Source organism: Epinephelus fuscoguttatus, linkage group LG1 (genome assembly GCF_011397635.1).
Source record: "Epinephelus fuscoguttatus linkage group LG1, E.fuscoguttatus.final_Chr_v1".
In the NCBI taxonomy this organism is placed as follows: Eukaryota; Metazoa; Chordata; class Actinopteri; order Perciformes; family Serranidae; genus Epinephelus; species Epinephelus fuscoguttatus.
In genome coordinates, this window is record NC_064752.1 from 42,461,787 (window position 1) to 42,476,558 (window position 14,772).

Genomic DNA, 14,772 nt, shown 5'->3' on the forward strand with positions numbered 1-14,772 from the left:
TATATTTCTAATACTGACAATTAACCATTTGGATAACTACAATAAATCAATCACAGTTGCAATTTTGATGCAGGATTATTCCTTTATCATTCATTAAATGTCATTTCAAGCTACAGTAGGTTAACTTTTTTAGCAAATATGTCAAAGAAAAATTTCTAACTGTGACTTTATCCTGACAGTAGTACATGAGGCAGATGATCTGTAAAGACAATCATGCTCCTCTGCCTCCTCATTTGCAAGAATCATGAAAAGCAACCAATCAGAGCCAAGGAATCTCTGATACAGCTATCAGTCATGTCAGTTACGCCTTGTGAACTGTCAAACTAGGCAGCACTAATGAACTGAGTTGAGATTCTGTTACTGCATTGCATATTTCTCACCTACAATGTTTTTAGAAACATATTTTGGTGTACTGTTTAGCTGTAAAATGTGACAGTTTGTGGCACGGCCAAAATCAAGCACCGCCCACTGGCCAGAGCAAGCTATCTTATTTTACAGCTAAACAGTACACTAACAGATGTGTCTGAGAACATTTGAGGTGAGAAATATGCAATGTAGTGACGGAATCTTGATTTATTTTTGATCAGTGCTGCCTAGTTTGACAGTTTGACCGCAGTTGACGAACAGTGATTGACATGATTGACAGCTGCGTTACAGACTCCTCGACTCTGATTGGTTGTTTTTATTCAGCTGCAGTGAATTCTACACCATTAAAAGCACTAAGAGGAGGAGAGATATTATTGTCTAATGCAGATTATCTGTATCATGTACTACTGTATGGATATAGTGACATTTTCAGTAAATATGACAAGTTATTTTTATAAAAGTTACCAATTGCAGCTTTAAACATCTCTTTGATTTGATAATTGCCATGATCACAGTGTGTGCATGCACAAAATTAACCATATCTGCCATCCAGGGTCACGTGTTGACCTCTTGCATTTGTGAGATTCTGGAAGGGTTTTCCAACCCTCAGCAGTATTTTGACAAAGCATATTTACACCATGCCATCAGGCCATCTGGACCTGTAGAGAGCAGCGAAGAGCCAGGCTGCCATTCCAACTGGAGGAATTAGGTCAGAAATTAATTTGCAATCAGCAGAGGCCCTCATTCACTGCGTGCTAATGCCCATTAGAAGGGATTGGCTCCAGAGAGGAGATGAATGGATGTGGTGTCGGGTAAATCTATCAAGTCTGCTAACCTCACCTCACTGGTTTGGCTGCAGAATTAATGGGTGATATACTGGCATCATGAGGCTGCTGGGTCCAACTTGCAAGAGTGTTGGTGCTCTGTTGCTTTTTAGCTTTTGTATTAAGTTGCTGTGAATATCTGTTTTTAATTGCAATCTGTGTGTATTGTGCAATATCTTTCTTCAGAACAGACGGCACTTATATCCACAGAAAATCTCCAGGATTATTCTTGTGTAAATGAAGATCCACAAAAACACTTTTAGAGACACTGTGCTATGTCAACATTTGTGTTCTAGATACATCTTTGCTCTTATATGTTATTCCTCAAGGGCCTGTGCATCCTGGCAATTTGTTTGCATATCTGTCGCTTGCATCGCTGCAAGTTAGTCTGTTAAATTTTCTCTCAATGTGTGTGTCTCGCAAGTGTTTGAAGAAGCGGTTGTGCAGATGTGGGTGCACGTGCATGTGGGTCTTTGTGTCTGTCTGTGTGTGTTCTGCTCAGTGTGCAGACGAGGGACTCAGGTAGTGCCTGCAGGGAACTAAAGCCTGACGTAATGCAGCAGGAATCTCCTTCTCAGCAGTGCCAAGTTCCCACTGCAGCCAGGGAGATCATTCTGAAGCACTGCGTGTGTGAGTGTGTGTGTGTGTGTGTATATATATATATATATATATATAGATAGATATAGATATAGATATATATATATATATATATGTATGTATGTATGTATGTATGTGTATATATATATATATATATATATATATATGTATATGTATATAGATATACATATATATATAGATATAGATATATATTGAGTGTGCCTGTGCGTGTGAGTTTGTGTATTTGTATGTGCTCTATCCAATACACAGCAGCGCTTCTTGCACATCAGGAGCTCAGTGCAGGGACTCTACTCTCCTCTTGCAGAGAGAGGAATTGCTTTCAGCTGCTTTATAAGCTGCTGGGAGAACGAGAAAAAAACAGTTGAGTTACAGCATGTTTCTGCAGACATTCAGCGCGCCCCTCAATACTGAACGAGATAGCTTAAATGGGATTGAAGTCTGTTTGTGTCGCCCCATTAGGCTTGCCACAGATCCCCATTAAGCAGATGTCTCTCTCAAAAGGCAACAGTTAGTGAATTTGTGGAGAGCAGGGAAGCAGAGGTTTTGAGATATTTTCATATGATGAAACTTAAGATTTCTAGCTGTTCAACTGTCATACACGTCTAAATTGGATTAGCTTTACGAATTTTCCTAATTGAATGTCGGCCTATTTGGCCTATTTTCTCTCTGCTCCCCATCAACTTCTGTCATGTTGCGCTTCAACAAGGCACTTTGCCCCCAACTGATCCAGAACAGCAGTCCATGCCATCGCCTAACGGGTGTGAATAAGTGAAAGAGTGTGAACCTGAGGCAGAGGTTACTGGAAAATGCATACAACTTTTGAAAAACTAGTTTGTTTGTGCATCCACATTGTGTGCATTGCAACACTAGAAAGCCACACTGCACAGTGATTTTGGAACGGAGCCTCCATCCTGCAAGAGTGATTAAACATTTTTTCACCTTTTGCCCTGCACTTTGTTCACACTTGTTCCAAACAATGTTTTGCCAAATAGCTGGACTGTAAGCTGTTTTTTCAGAATGAAAATGACTTGCAGCTGGACAGTTGATCCCGATATGTTATCATAATAATTGCATTTCATGGTCGGATAACATCTGTGAGATTCGGAGAAGACGTCTGTTTCATTGCATACAGTGCTTTTTAGTTCATGATTACACAGGCACTTCTAGATAGACATGCACACACAAACTACAAAATCCAGGCTTCCCACAGATTTTGGTGAGTTCACAGGAAATACCGGAATCTCAGTCCAGAGCATTTAACCCTACATCATACGTCATTGTTTTCCAGAGGTGTTGTTTTCATTAAGTCACTTTAGACAGGAGGTTGGTGTTTTCAGCTTTGGATGTGAAATCACTGGCTAATTGTGGGCTGAAGGGCAAAACTGAGACAACTGTGCATTTTCAAACTTAGCCGGCTCATAAATTTCAGGCATACACATGCTGTGATCATGGCAATTATCAAATCGAGTGACATTTGAAGCTCCAGTTGGTAACTTTTCTAAAAAATAACTTTTTTCATATGTGCTGAAACAGTCACTATATCCTGACAGAAGTATGGGCAACAGATAATCTGTTCAAAAATCATGTTCATCTGCCTCCTCTAGTGCTTCTAATGGCATTTGCTGAATTGGACTGAACCCCCCAGCAGACTTGTCTGAGCTGGAGATTCTGTTTCACTGCAGTAACAAAGCAACTGCTTTCTTGTAGGAATATCGGGAGTCTTTTCTTCTCCTAATACCCTAAATTCTGTTTATTTAACATGGCATAATGTCGAAAATGATTGTTCAAACAAATGCAAGGGTAGCTTAGGTCATTTGGAGAATACTGGAGCCAGTATGTATGTAGCGTGTGTGCATAAGGAGTGTGTGGCAGAGCAAAAGAGAGTGACAGCGAATGGATGAGAGTGGAGGAGAGTTTAAGTTTAGCATTGAAGATATCAAGTGAATGTATGAAAGAGTTTACAGTTCGTGCACTAATGAATGCTGCAGCTCCTTGAGACTAGCACAAGTTTCCCTGTGTCTTGTCTAGCCATAGCGCCTCTAGCTGCATAACTGCTATAGATGTATTGCCACATCTATTCAATTGCACCCACAGATGAACGATTAGTTGACAAAAATGCAGTGTTGACTAAAGATTTTGGTAGTCGACTAGTCAGCTGTTCTGTGAAACCCTTTTCATTTTACAGCTAAACAGTACACTAAAATATGTTTCTGAAAACATCCGAGGCGAGAAATAGGCAATGCAGTCAGAGAATCTTGATTCGTATTATCAGTGCTGCCTAGTTTGACAGTTTGACCGCAGTTAACCAGCAGTGATTGACATGATTGACCTCCTCAGCTCTAATTGGTTGTTTTCCTTTAGCCACGGTAGATTTCTGCAAATGCCATTAGAAGCACTAAGAGGAAGCAAAGGAACATGATTTTTTTCATAGACTACCTGTCACATGTTCTACTGTGTGGATACAGTGACAGTCTCAGCAAATATGACAGAATGTTAGTTTCATAGAAGTTGCCCGCAATAGGTTTAAAGACGTTGGACACTAAACCCACCTTATTAAGCTGTTTTTATCACAGCAGTGCCATAATGAAACATGAAGCCTTTTATCTTGATAGACGGTGCTTTGAGCATGTTTAAGTGATGATGCTTTGGTGGTGTGTGGAGTCTGTAAAGTCATACACTTCCTCTTTCATTACGAGGAGCTTTTGTAGCAAACTAAAGCAGTGTAGGCAACTCCTCCTCAACCTGACCACCACCACTGCCTCTTACACCCACTGCTGGGTTCTTCTGCTGTTCATTGTCTCAGTCCTTTAAAATATACACCAAAGACTAAGGGTGATTTGAAATCAGATACTTAACTGTAAAATCCTTGTTCTTGTGCAGCTGTATCGTTCACCGATGACGAGAAGGAGCAGCTGAGAAAATTCACCAACCGCTCCTACCTGCTGGACAAGACGTCTCGTTACCAAGTGTGGCTCAGTCTCGTGGACATCCTGCTGGCTTATGCCTATGAAGTGCGCTCTACAGAGGGAGAGCACAACGTAAGTGTGTGTGTGTGTGTGTGTGTGTGTGTGTGTGTGAAGAGGCAGCTCCTCATGAGCAGCACTTAGCCTTGGATGACAAAGCCCTCTATCCTCAAATCCTTTAGACCCCCTTCCATTTCATTCAGAGCCTTAAGAGATTACGAGCAGATCCGAGAGCTCAGTCCAGGCCCCTTTGTGTCACTCCTCCAAGGTAGCTGCAGAATGGCAAGGTGAACGGGGCTGATTTCATTGTTAAAGACCGTTCATAGCATGTGTGAATGAAATACTAGTGATATTTGATATAGTAGAATGTTAAGTTAAAGCCCAGCTATAAAAACAAAGTCTACTGTGTGAACATTTTAATTCCCATACAGGAAATTATAATTTGCTGAGAGTTTAGAACAGGTCCTCGAGTTAATTTCAATTTCAGTGTTAATTTCAATTTCAATGTTTGTTGCCCGATTTTTACTGTGTGTCTAGATGCTTTTGTCTGAGCAGAATTCATTGTACAGTATAGTGTGTTAGTATTTCCTGTCTGTTATTGTTGAGTTGGTAAGTGGTCTCCCTGTTCCCCGCAGGTAGAGTCTCCATGGACTATCAGAAAACTCAGTGGAACTCTCTGCTGGCTGGAGGTGAGTCAGTTTTAGCTCAAAGAAATGAGGTGAGTTGCAGTCAGTGATTCACTCTCACAAATGTAGTTGTTTATTTAATATACAGCCTAGTTAAACATTACTTTAAATGTGCCAGAATGCTAGTGAAAGACTAGCCCTCCTCAGATTTTGCACATCAAAGTCTGTTTACAAGTCTTAAGAAAACTGTTGCACATATGAAACAAAAAGCCTGTAAAGCCTTTTGTGGCTCCAGAGGCAGCTGGGTGAAGTCTGATAAGTGATGTCACTTGAGGCGGTGTTGGTTGGGTCTAAAGACCACAAGTTTAAAAAAAAGGAGAAAAAAAAAATCTCATCTCTGCTTGATGCTGTCTACAGGTTACATCAGGCGCCATTAGCATAACACACCCGAATCTCTGACAGAACTGTCAGCGTTCAAGTTGCATTGTGGTTAATGTAGGTGTCAGGTTGAGACAAGGAAGAGGTAAATATGGACGTAAACACAACAATATTTCTGGTTCTGCTGCATCGATGTTGATCCTTTGTTTTTATTTCGACAAAGTGTCCATGCGTATCCATTGTCTGATGCTAAATTAGTAGAGTACTTTTTAAATTCATGCTGCACTGTGTGGATCTGCCCCTCTTTATATCTCTGCTTTGACCTTGTTATTTTGCCGCCTCTTATTATTTTTTCCTGTTTTATCATGCAGCTGACTGGCAGCCTTAACCACTCATGCTTTTGAAAGTGTGTATGGGTAGCTAAGTGCGAGACCCATTTACAGATGGAACTGGTTTCCATCAAGTTGTAGATGTGTATTCAGAGTACATGTTGGCAGGTCATGTTGCCAACCTGCTGTGAGAGAGCTGGCACGCTGCTGCCTCTCACCAGGCAACCGCGTGTGGAGAATCAATTGCTGTTCTAATTTAGCAATTACTGAAATGAAAAAAGGACCAAATGAAGTTATTTTTCTTTCCCATCCATATTTTCAACTAGGGTTGTCACAATACTAGAATTTAAAACTTCAATACAATACTAGTATAAAAAAACAATATTTGGTACTTCTTTCGATACCATGGCAAAGAGAAAAAAAAGTCCTAGGCACACAAAATATGACATATATGTTGTTGTTTTTTATTAACAACCTGCACACAGTACTGGTACATGGATGTATAAAGAAAATTGGATATGGCGTTGGAGGCATATCCCCTTCCATTCCTATGAAAGTTGCTCAGTGGCGCCGAATGGATAAAATCCAGAGAGGGTTGTGATGCTCAAAAATGTATTTATTGATTTACAGACATCTCTTTCACAATATAGGTCAATGGGAAAAAGTCTTTTTGGCCTCATGGCATCACGTGACAGGCCTGGACGTTGTAATTCCACGTTTGGCCACCATGTAAAATTAGCTTCAAAGCATGTTGCTTTTCCTGGGGGCTTGTACTGGTACAGAAAAGTCGGTTAACACACAGACAGTTTGTGTTGTGGGTTTGTTGCGGGAGAGAATGCTGTCACAGCAACAGTTCGAGGACCAGTTGATTTTCTTCCCAGTTGTTTCATCAGTGCTGCCTTGGGATGAAAATCTGTGGAAGAGGATTAGGGCCACTGTGGGGAAAAAAAAGTGAGTTCTGACTTATTCTGAGAAAAAAGTCAGAACTCACTGTTTTTTTCCACAGTGGCCCTAATCCTCTTCTGTAAAAATCTGATTGGAGATCTGTGTTATATATCTTTGGTACTATTGATACTAGTGATGGTAAAATTAATTCGAGATCATCTCGTTTTAAACACGTGGTATCAAAAAGGTATCAGGTATCGATACTTTCACCAATATTAGTTTTTACTAGTCAGCAAAGATAAATGCTTATTCGTCAGAAAAGGGGGCAACTACAGAGACAGATCATGGCAGGAACAAGGCATAGTTTCCACTGAATTGTGTCCTAGTCAAACAGAAGATAAAACAAAGTTGAGACATTTGCTCTGTATCAGTAATGCTGACATTCTCACAGAGTCAATTCTTTTCTTCTTCAAGTTCGGTTGGTGAGGAACTGCTAACATAAGTGTATCTTTTCTATAAGTAGAAAAGTTGTTTAAACAAGAAAGGCCAAATCTACCCTATGCTGACATTTTGTATTTCAGACTTTGAAAGAAACTTTTTGAGAACATTGTGAGTACATTGAAGCGTTATTCTTTAAAATAGCAACAGTGTGAATGTGACAAAGAATGTCAGAAGACAAAACAGTGGTACCACCTCTTCTTTTATTACCCTCTTGTAGTTCTTATGTTTTTTGTAGACTTATGGTTGCCTCTGATCATGGCTCAGCAGCAGCCATTCAGCAAACTTGTTTTGACTGGTGGGTAGGTTGGATGTATTACAGGTTGGATGTATCATAAAATGAGGAGAGAGACTCTTGAGGTGAATATTGATGTGTGAATGTGTCTGTGCGACTTTCACACATACACACATGGTTTCACTTTGTGTAAATACATATGGTGACAGCTGCATCAATGTTTGAAGACACAGTAGAGACAGCTCCATGACTGATATCTGAAGTTAACAGTCTGGGTCCAGGCTCCATCCGTTCAGTGGGATCTACAGGGAGTTGTTAATCGCTGGACTTGGCACATTACCGGAGTCCTGTACAACAGCAGTAACAGGTGTTCCCAATTCAAAGAGAAAATGATAGGGGGGATGTGTGTGTGGTCTGTCTGCTCACAGCCTGCCACTAGACAATCACTTGAGTGTGTAGGGTGTGTGAATGGTGTGAGTTTTTTGATGCTGTCTAAAATCTTAGTCGACGTCCACAATATTAGGATATTTTTAAAAAGGTTTTGTGTCAATGTGGGTTCAATTCACACCGGTATTTTCAGAAAATGCTCTTTTGCTTTTTACATTGACATGCCAGAACAGCAGGAAACAGTTAAATCTCTGCCTCCTCCTGGGGCTGATGATGGCTGCATCTAGGGCAAGTGGTTGAAAGGATACTCCATTGTGACAGACAAATAACAGTTACTGTGTTTACACCCTTACTCTGTTGTTTCCTGCTCTCCATTATCACCTATTTTTAGCATTTCTGTACAATCCAACACAGTTCAGGTGGTCTCATGGTTACATTTTTATGCCTCCACGCCAGTGACAGCCATGGCCGGAGGCATTATTTTTTTAAGGTTGTCCATCCATCCCTCCGTTCATCCTACATGGGCTCTTTGTGGGGGTTGAACTCCTCATGGTAGGAGTGGCCACTTGGCTGACGAATTAGTCTGCCACAGATCCTGCGGACCCACAGAGAGTCATCAACAGCGAATCAATCACAGAGTCCAGCCTCTCGTGTCTCTTGTCCAACAAGTCGTCCAGATTCTTAGCTTGTTTGACTGTGCATCCCACCCTCATAAACCCGATATATCTCCAGAGCACAAATTTTCTCAATTTGGATTTCCAGCTTGATGGACATTTCTAGTATTTTTATTTATTTTTTTTTTATGGCAACAACTTGGTATAAGTTAGCATTTAACGAATCATCTTCTGATGTTCAGCGAAGCACGTGGGTAGTTCCACCAATAGTATAGTGTTATCAAACTCAGCTGGCCAATAAGAGCTGAGTGGGGAGGGTCTAAAAATGGCATGTACACACACACACACACACACACATACACACACGGACAGGGTTACAACTAGGGATGGGCATCAATTTTCGATTATCGATGATTGATTGTTAAGGCTTTTGATCGATCACAAATAATTTTGATCGATAGATCTTATCTTATCTTACTTCTAAGCACATGTTGTTTAGGTGTCCCTAACAGCCTCATATTCAAATAAGTGTTGGGGAATGTGCAACAGAAATGGACAATTGAAATGCGCTTGAATGATTAGCTTGTATTAGCTTGACCACCAGCTATCGGACACTGAGAGGAAACAGCATGCCATGCAGTGTTTCCCATATATGCAGCTAGCAGTGGTGCACCGCTGCTGCTGATTTTTTTTTTTCCGTCTTAGCGCTTTAACCATTATTATTTGGCGTTACCGATGCTTCGTATCCAGGTCAATTCACACACTTGTGAGTAAAGCATATAAGAGGAGAGGAGAGGGCTCCGTCTTATCTTTTCATAAACTAAAGTCATATTATTTTGCGCGATGGACACTTCATATAATAACATAACAATATACTATTTATGGTGTTATGTCATCGTGTCATTTCTGTCTCTACATTGTCACGCGTTGACAATTCTCCTCTGATCTCTGTATTGCACACGGCAGAGTTACGCCACACACACAGGTGAGCACGCTAGAGTAGCTCGGGCCGCATTTTCCTGAACAAACCAGACCCGAGCGCAGCGCAGTTTGTCAGCTGACAAAGTTATTGTTATGGACAGTGTGTAAATAACCACCAACAGACTGCTGTTACGCACAGACAGACACGCTGCTCGCACAGCAGCGCAGCACGGCACTCATTTGGTCCTGAGCTTGTGTTGCGTTCAGGTGTTGTCACATAAATAACAACTTCCAACACTTAAATAGGTCATAGCACAAAACAGCAGCATGTCATGTGACTTTTTACTTTTATTATGTTCAATACAATTGTATTTTCCTAAATCTTGAGACACCTCATATGTAAGCTAGACAGACATTTCACCCGCTCATTACTGTGCACACATGTACTGTATGTACTTAGTCCTAAAGAGTCCTTCTGGTGCCAGTAGATACATAGAAACATCCCAGCAGGCTGTGCTTTGCATTCAAAAAAGTTTCACGCATGTGAAAATTATTTTTCATGCGTGTGCTTCACCTCCGCTGCTACAACTCCATCCTAGGGGAAACACTGCTGTGTGTGTTTTGTGCAACAGGTGGATGTGGTAGTCTACTGGTAGAGTAGCGAGAGAGCTAAGTAGTGTTGAAGTAGAGGAGAGCAGGGCAGAGAGATGGAGGCAAAATATATTAAACCCGGTGTTAATACAGCAGAACTGGAGAGAGGGGTGAAAAATAAAAATAAGTGGAGGTGGGCATGGCTCGAGGAGGGCGCAGAATTATAGACGTCCTCTTCCGAGGACGATTGACAGAGATTGCTGCTGTGCAAAAGATGTACACTGCAACCTCACAAAGCATGTTTTTGGCCATAACTCAAGAATTCATCTGCAAATTATGGCACAATTTCACACAAATATCCAATTATGAAGTGATGACATTTAATATCCAAAAGCTCAAAGGTCATCATCACTGTTTCATCATAATGTTCTGCAAAAACACTTCTCTGGCCATTATTCAATGCCGTAACTCAGGAACAGAAGGGGAGACATTTCGTTAAATACTGAATAGATGACACTAATCTTGGGTGCCCACCTTGGAATTGTGCTGATTGTAGATCATCTGTGCTGCTGGGTTGAAGATGTGTGTTAGGCATCCATGTTTGAGAATATGTAGCTAATTCCATATTTGAGGCATTGTCAGTTGTCATGGCTACATAGGAGTCTTGACAGACATGGATGTAAATTGCAACCGCAACTTGACTGATTGCCGAGGGCACACAACTGCGAGGCTGTAATACCAGCTCTTCACGTTTTTTAGATGACTACACAAGTATCCATTTCATCTGTTAACCATTGATCCTTGATTAAATTGATAAAATCACAGGTTTATTCCTCAGTGTTAAAAAAATCGATACAGATCCATTTCTGCTCCTGGGGTCTGTTCCAAGAACCTGCTTTACTGAGTAATCTGGATCAAGTTGCTGAGTAAAACCTGATCTGGAACAGCTCGTTACCTCAGACTTCGTTTCAGACTTAAGGAGGTTTCACATTTTACTCAACAGAGTTATCCAGATTACTCAGTATAGCGGGTTCTTGGAACAGTGTCCGGTATCGTGAGAACAATACCTCAACGTATAAAATGATTGCTCAAAGAGATATTGCCGTGATATGGCTTCTTAACATTACTGTGATATAGTATGTTTTCAGGTATAGTTTTGTAATATTTTGGAGTGTTTCAAATTTCTGCACTATAGGAGGCTCAGTGTGGAGGTCGGATTGTTGAGGAAGCCATGCATTTGCAGTAATATGGGCATTGCCTTAGGAAGCGATAGCCCCTAATCAACACATTAGGGCAAGTAAACCTGATAAAGCCCCTCTTCAGAGCTGTGTCCTGTCAACACAAACATACTGATTACATGTAAATGTAGTTCCTATAAATTGTAGATCACGCCTGGCCTCATAATGCCTCTAATATAAAGCTGGATTTAAAGTTGATGTAAGGAGTTAATGGGAGGCCCACCATACATTACCTAAGGTGCATGTTTTGATTTTTAGTTCAGCAATGGATTTCAAATGCTGATGGCACCCTGGCTAGACTAGATGGGTGAACCATACGTAGTCCTGCTATACGTATGTGTTTAACTGTACAGGAGGTGTGTGTGTGTGTGTGTGTGTGTGTGTGTGTGTGTGTGTGTGTGTGTGTGTGTGTGTCCCATTATGTATTGGCATTTAATTACTGACATACCCTACAGAAAAATGTGTGTGAATGCTGACAGCTGAAATAGAGTTTTGAAGTGGGGTCGTATGAGGTATTTAAATACAATCAGTGTATTGCCTTCAGTAGATGGCAGTCGAGGCACCCCCAGTGTGGATAGCAGGCAGGAGTCCCACCAGGGATGCTCAGCAATACATTTCTGTGGATGGGGGTTGATATCAAAATGTTCATAACCACCTTAAAAGAGGCATACCTAATAAAATCAATATCAGTCCAAGTGGGTGCTATTTTTAAGATTTTTTTCACCTCACCATCAGACAGCCCTTTTCTTTGGCACTACATTTTCTCAACCGTAAAACCTCTGCATTACTGTGCCGCCACAGCTACGCTCTGTATTACTCCACAGCTCAGCTGTTTGGGTCACAAAGTGCTGTTGCGAGATCAGATGGAAAAGAAACTTTACTTTTGTAAATTACCAGTCTTTCAAACATGGCTCATGCTTGTGTTTTTTCAGGCTGTTGAAACAAAATAAAGCCCCACTCACCACATACATTTCACTGTATTCTGTTAATTGACATTGATCTTCAACATCTGTGGCTAGTTGCAGTCAATTTGGACATCATCTCTATTCTCTCTATTATTCCAGCTTAGTTTGCCTCTACAAGCAGCCAACACTTATATGTTGATTAGGTAAACATAGCCCATGAAACTTTGGTTGTCTAATAATCAGTCATCATACAATAACATGTACTGAGAGCCAAGAACATGGAAGACAATTTGTCATAAGCCCTGTCTGGTCTGGGACATTTTTTACAATTTATCTTTGAAAAATAAAATAAGGTCCACAAGACACTGGCGTTCAGTAAGACAGGGAACTCTGGATGGTTGGTGATGCAGAGGTTGCAGACTGTTTCTGAAGTGCTGGCATCCTCTGGTTCAGAAAGATCCTGAAGTTGTGTTTCAAGTCCCACTCATGGCAGCAGTAGCTCTTTGGGTCTGTCGGCATCATTTACAGTACACACATCTGCACCACCAGGTAACTTGTGGTCTTTCTTGGGCTCCAGTTTCCACAGAGATTGCTCCCTGTACATTCTCCCTCTGTAAAAGTTCTTCTCTATATTTTGGTTTGTAAAGGTCTTTCCATCTCCATAGTGAACGTCACTTCATCGTCGCTGTCATGATCACTCATTTTGACTTGTTTTTGTTGTCTCTTTCATGAACTGCTGACTGTCTGACCCAAACAGCTGAGCTGTGGAGTAATACAGTATCCGGCAGTGGTGGCACAGTAATAATGAAGTTTAACAGTTGAGAAAATGTAGTGCCAAAGAAACTGTCTGAAGACGAGGTAAAGCGGTGAAAAAAATCTTCAATATAGCGTCCACTTAGAGTGATATTGATTGTTAGATGAGCCTCTTTTAAGGTGGCTACAATACACTTTGATATCAACCCCCATCCACAGCAGTGTATTGTTGAACTTCCGTGGTAGGACCCGTGCCTGCTATTCCAAACTGGGTGTGCGCCGACTGCCATCGACTGAAGGTAATACACTGATTATAGATAAATACCTCATACATCCCCCTTAAAAAATCTCAAACTCCAGGGCATAATATTTTGACATTTGAATGGTGTCTGTAGCTGAAAGTATGCAGAAGTAATGGTTGATTGAAAAATGTGTGGGAGAAGTGTAATTCCTCGTTAGGTGCTGGACACATGGTCACCATTTGTGATCAGATCATTGTGATTATAAACAAGCTGATGAGGCTGCTTGGAGGAGTTTGGTTGCGCAGACCTTGACCACAGTTTGAGAGTTTGTAGTTTTCCCTGCTGTGGTGACAGTGGAGTTGAGAACAGTCTCCACCTGCCTGGCAACCCTTTACTACTCGTCAGTCAGTCAGCAGAGCTGTCAGCTCCTATTGACAGGCCACCTCGCTCAATCCCCAACTCCCTGCCTCCTCCTCCTCTTTCCTTCACCTTGTGATCTACAGTAGATTCCTCTCTGTCTTTGACTGCCTGTCTGTCTGTGTGTCACCGCTGAAATCAGCTCTGCTTCCTCACTTCGTGCTTCCTCTCTGTTATCTCTTTTTCACACTCTCGCTGTCTATCTCTCCCCTCTCACTTATGCCTTACATTCGCTTTCCCCCTATTACCTTATCCCACCCCATCCCTGCTCCCCCTCCTCCCTCCATCTGCTGCATGTTTACGTGTCCTCAGTCGACTGCGCTGGTGCAACTGTGAGTCCCCTTCCCCTCCCCCCCTGCAGCAGCAGACCTTATTTACACTCCTGCTAAACAAGCCCAAGGGAGAGCATGATCCCGGATGACACGCACTCAGCTCGCAACACATCCTTAACAAGCCATAAAGAAAAGAAGAGAAAGACACATGAGATAAAAATCTCTGCTTCTGTCTCCAGGCTGTGTGTCCATGAGTGCAGAGAAAATCTGAGAGTGAAGGCAGTGATTAAAGGGAAGCAGCAATTAACAGGCCAGGGCTGCAGAGGTGTTTAAGAGTTGTGAGCCCCTATTTTGCCAGCTCAATAAATGAGGAGTTGTTAGGAGTAATTAGCGCTCCAGCGACTGCAATGCACACCAATGGGAGCCAGTCTGAGGCCTTGTGCACGCACACAGACACGGGCAAGGGTGTAGGTTTTGTTTCAATGCCGAGGAGGGGGGCACATATGAAATGGGGGTTCAAGGTCCCCCAACAGAGAGACTTTATTTCCTGAATTCTGGTGATTTTTTTTATGCACCAGTTGGTGGTGGTCTTTAATTTTGTCAGAACAAAAATCATCTGCCACTTAAATGTTTTTTTGGGGGGGGACAAATGCACACGTTCTAAATGTTGCAGGGGATGTGTCTCCTGTGTCCCGGCTGAAATCATAATA

General features: G+C 41.7%; 1 protein-coding gene across 1 annotated transcript in view; it reads left to right on the forward strand.

Annotated features, from left to right (window-relative positions):
• The window catches only part of shq1 (SHQ1, H/ACA ribonucleoprotein assembly factor), a 51,448-nt gene that overhangs the window by 13,332 nt on the left and 23,344 nt on the right, over positions 1-14,772 (forward strand). Inside the window, exons 8-9 of the mRNA XM_049584480.1 lie at positions 4,689-4,846; positions 5,407-5,460. Coding sequence (XP_049440437.1) covers positions 4,689-4,846; positions 5,407-5,460 — 212 coding nt within the window. The remainder of the gene's footprint in view (positions 1-4,688; positions 4,847-5,406; positions 5,461-14,772) is intronic.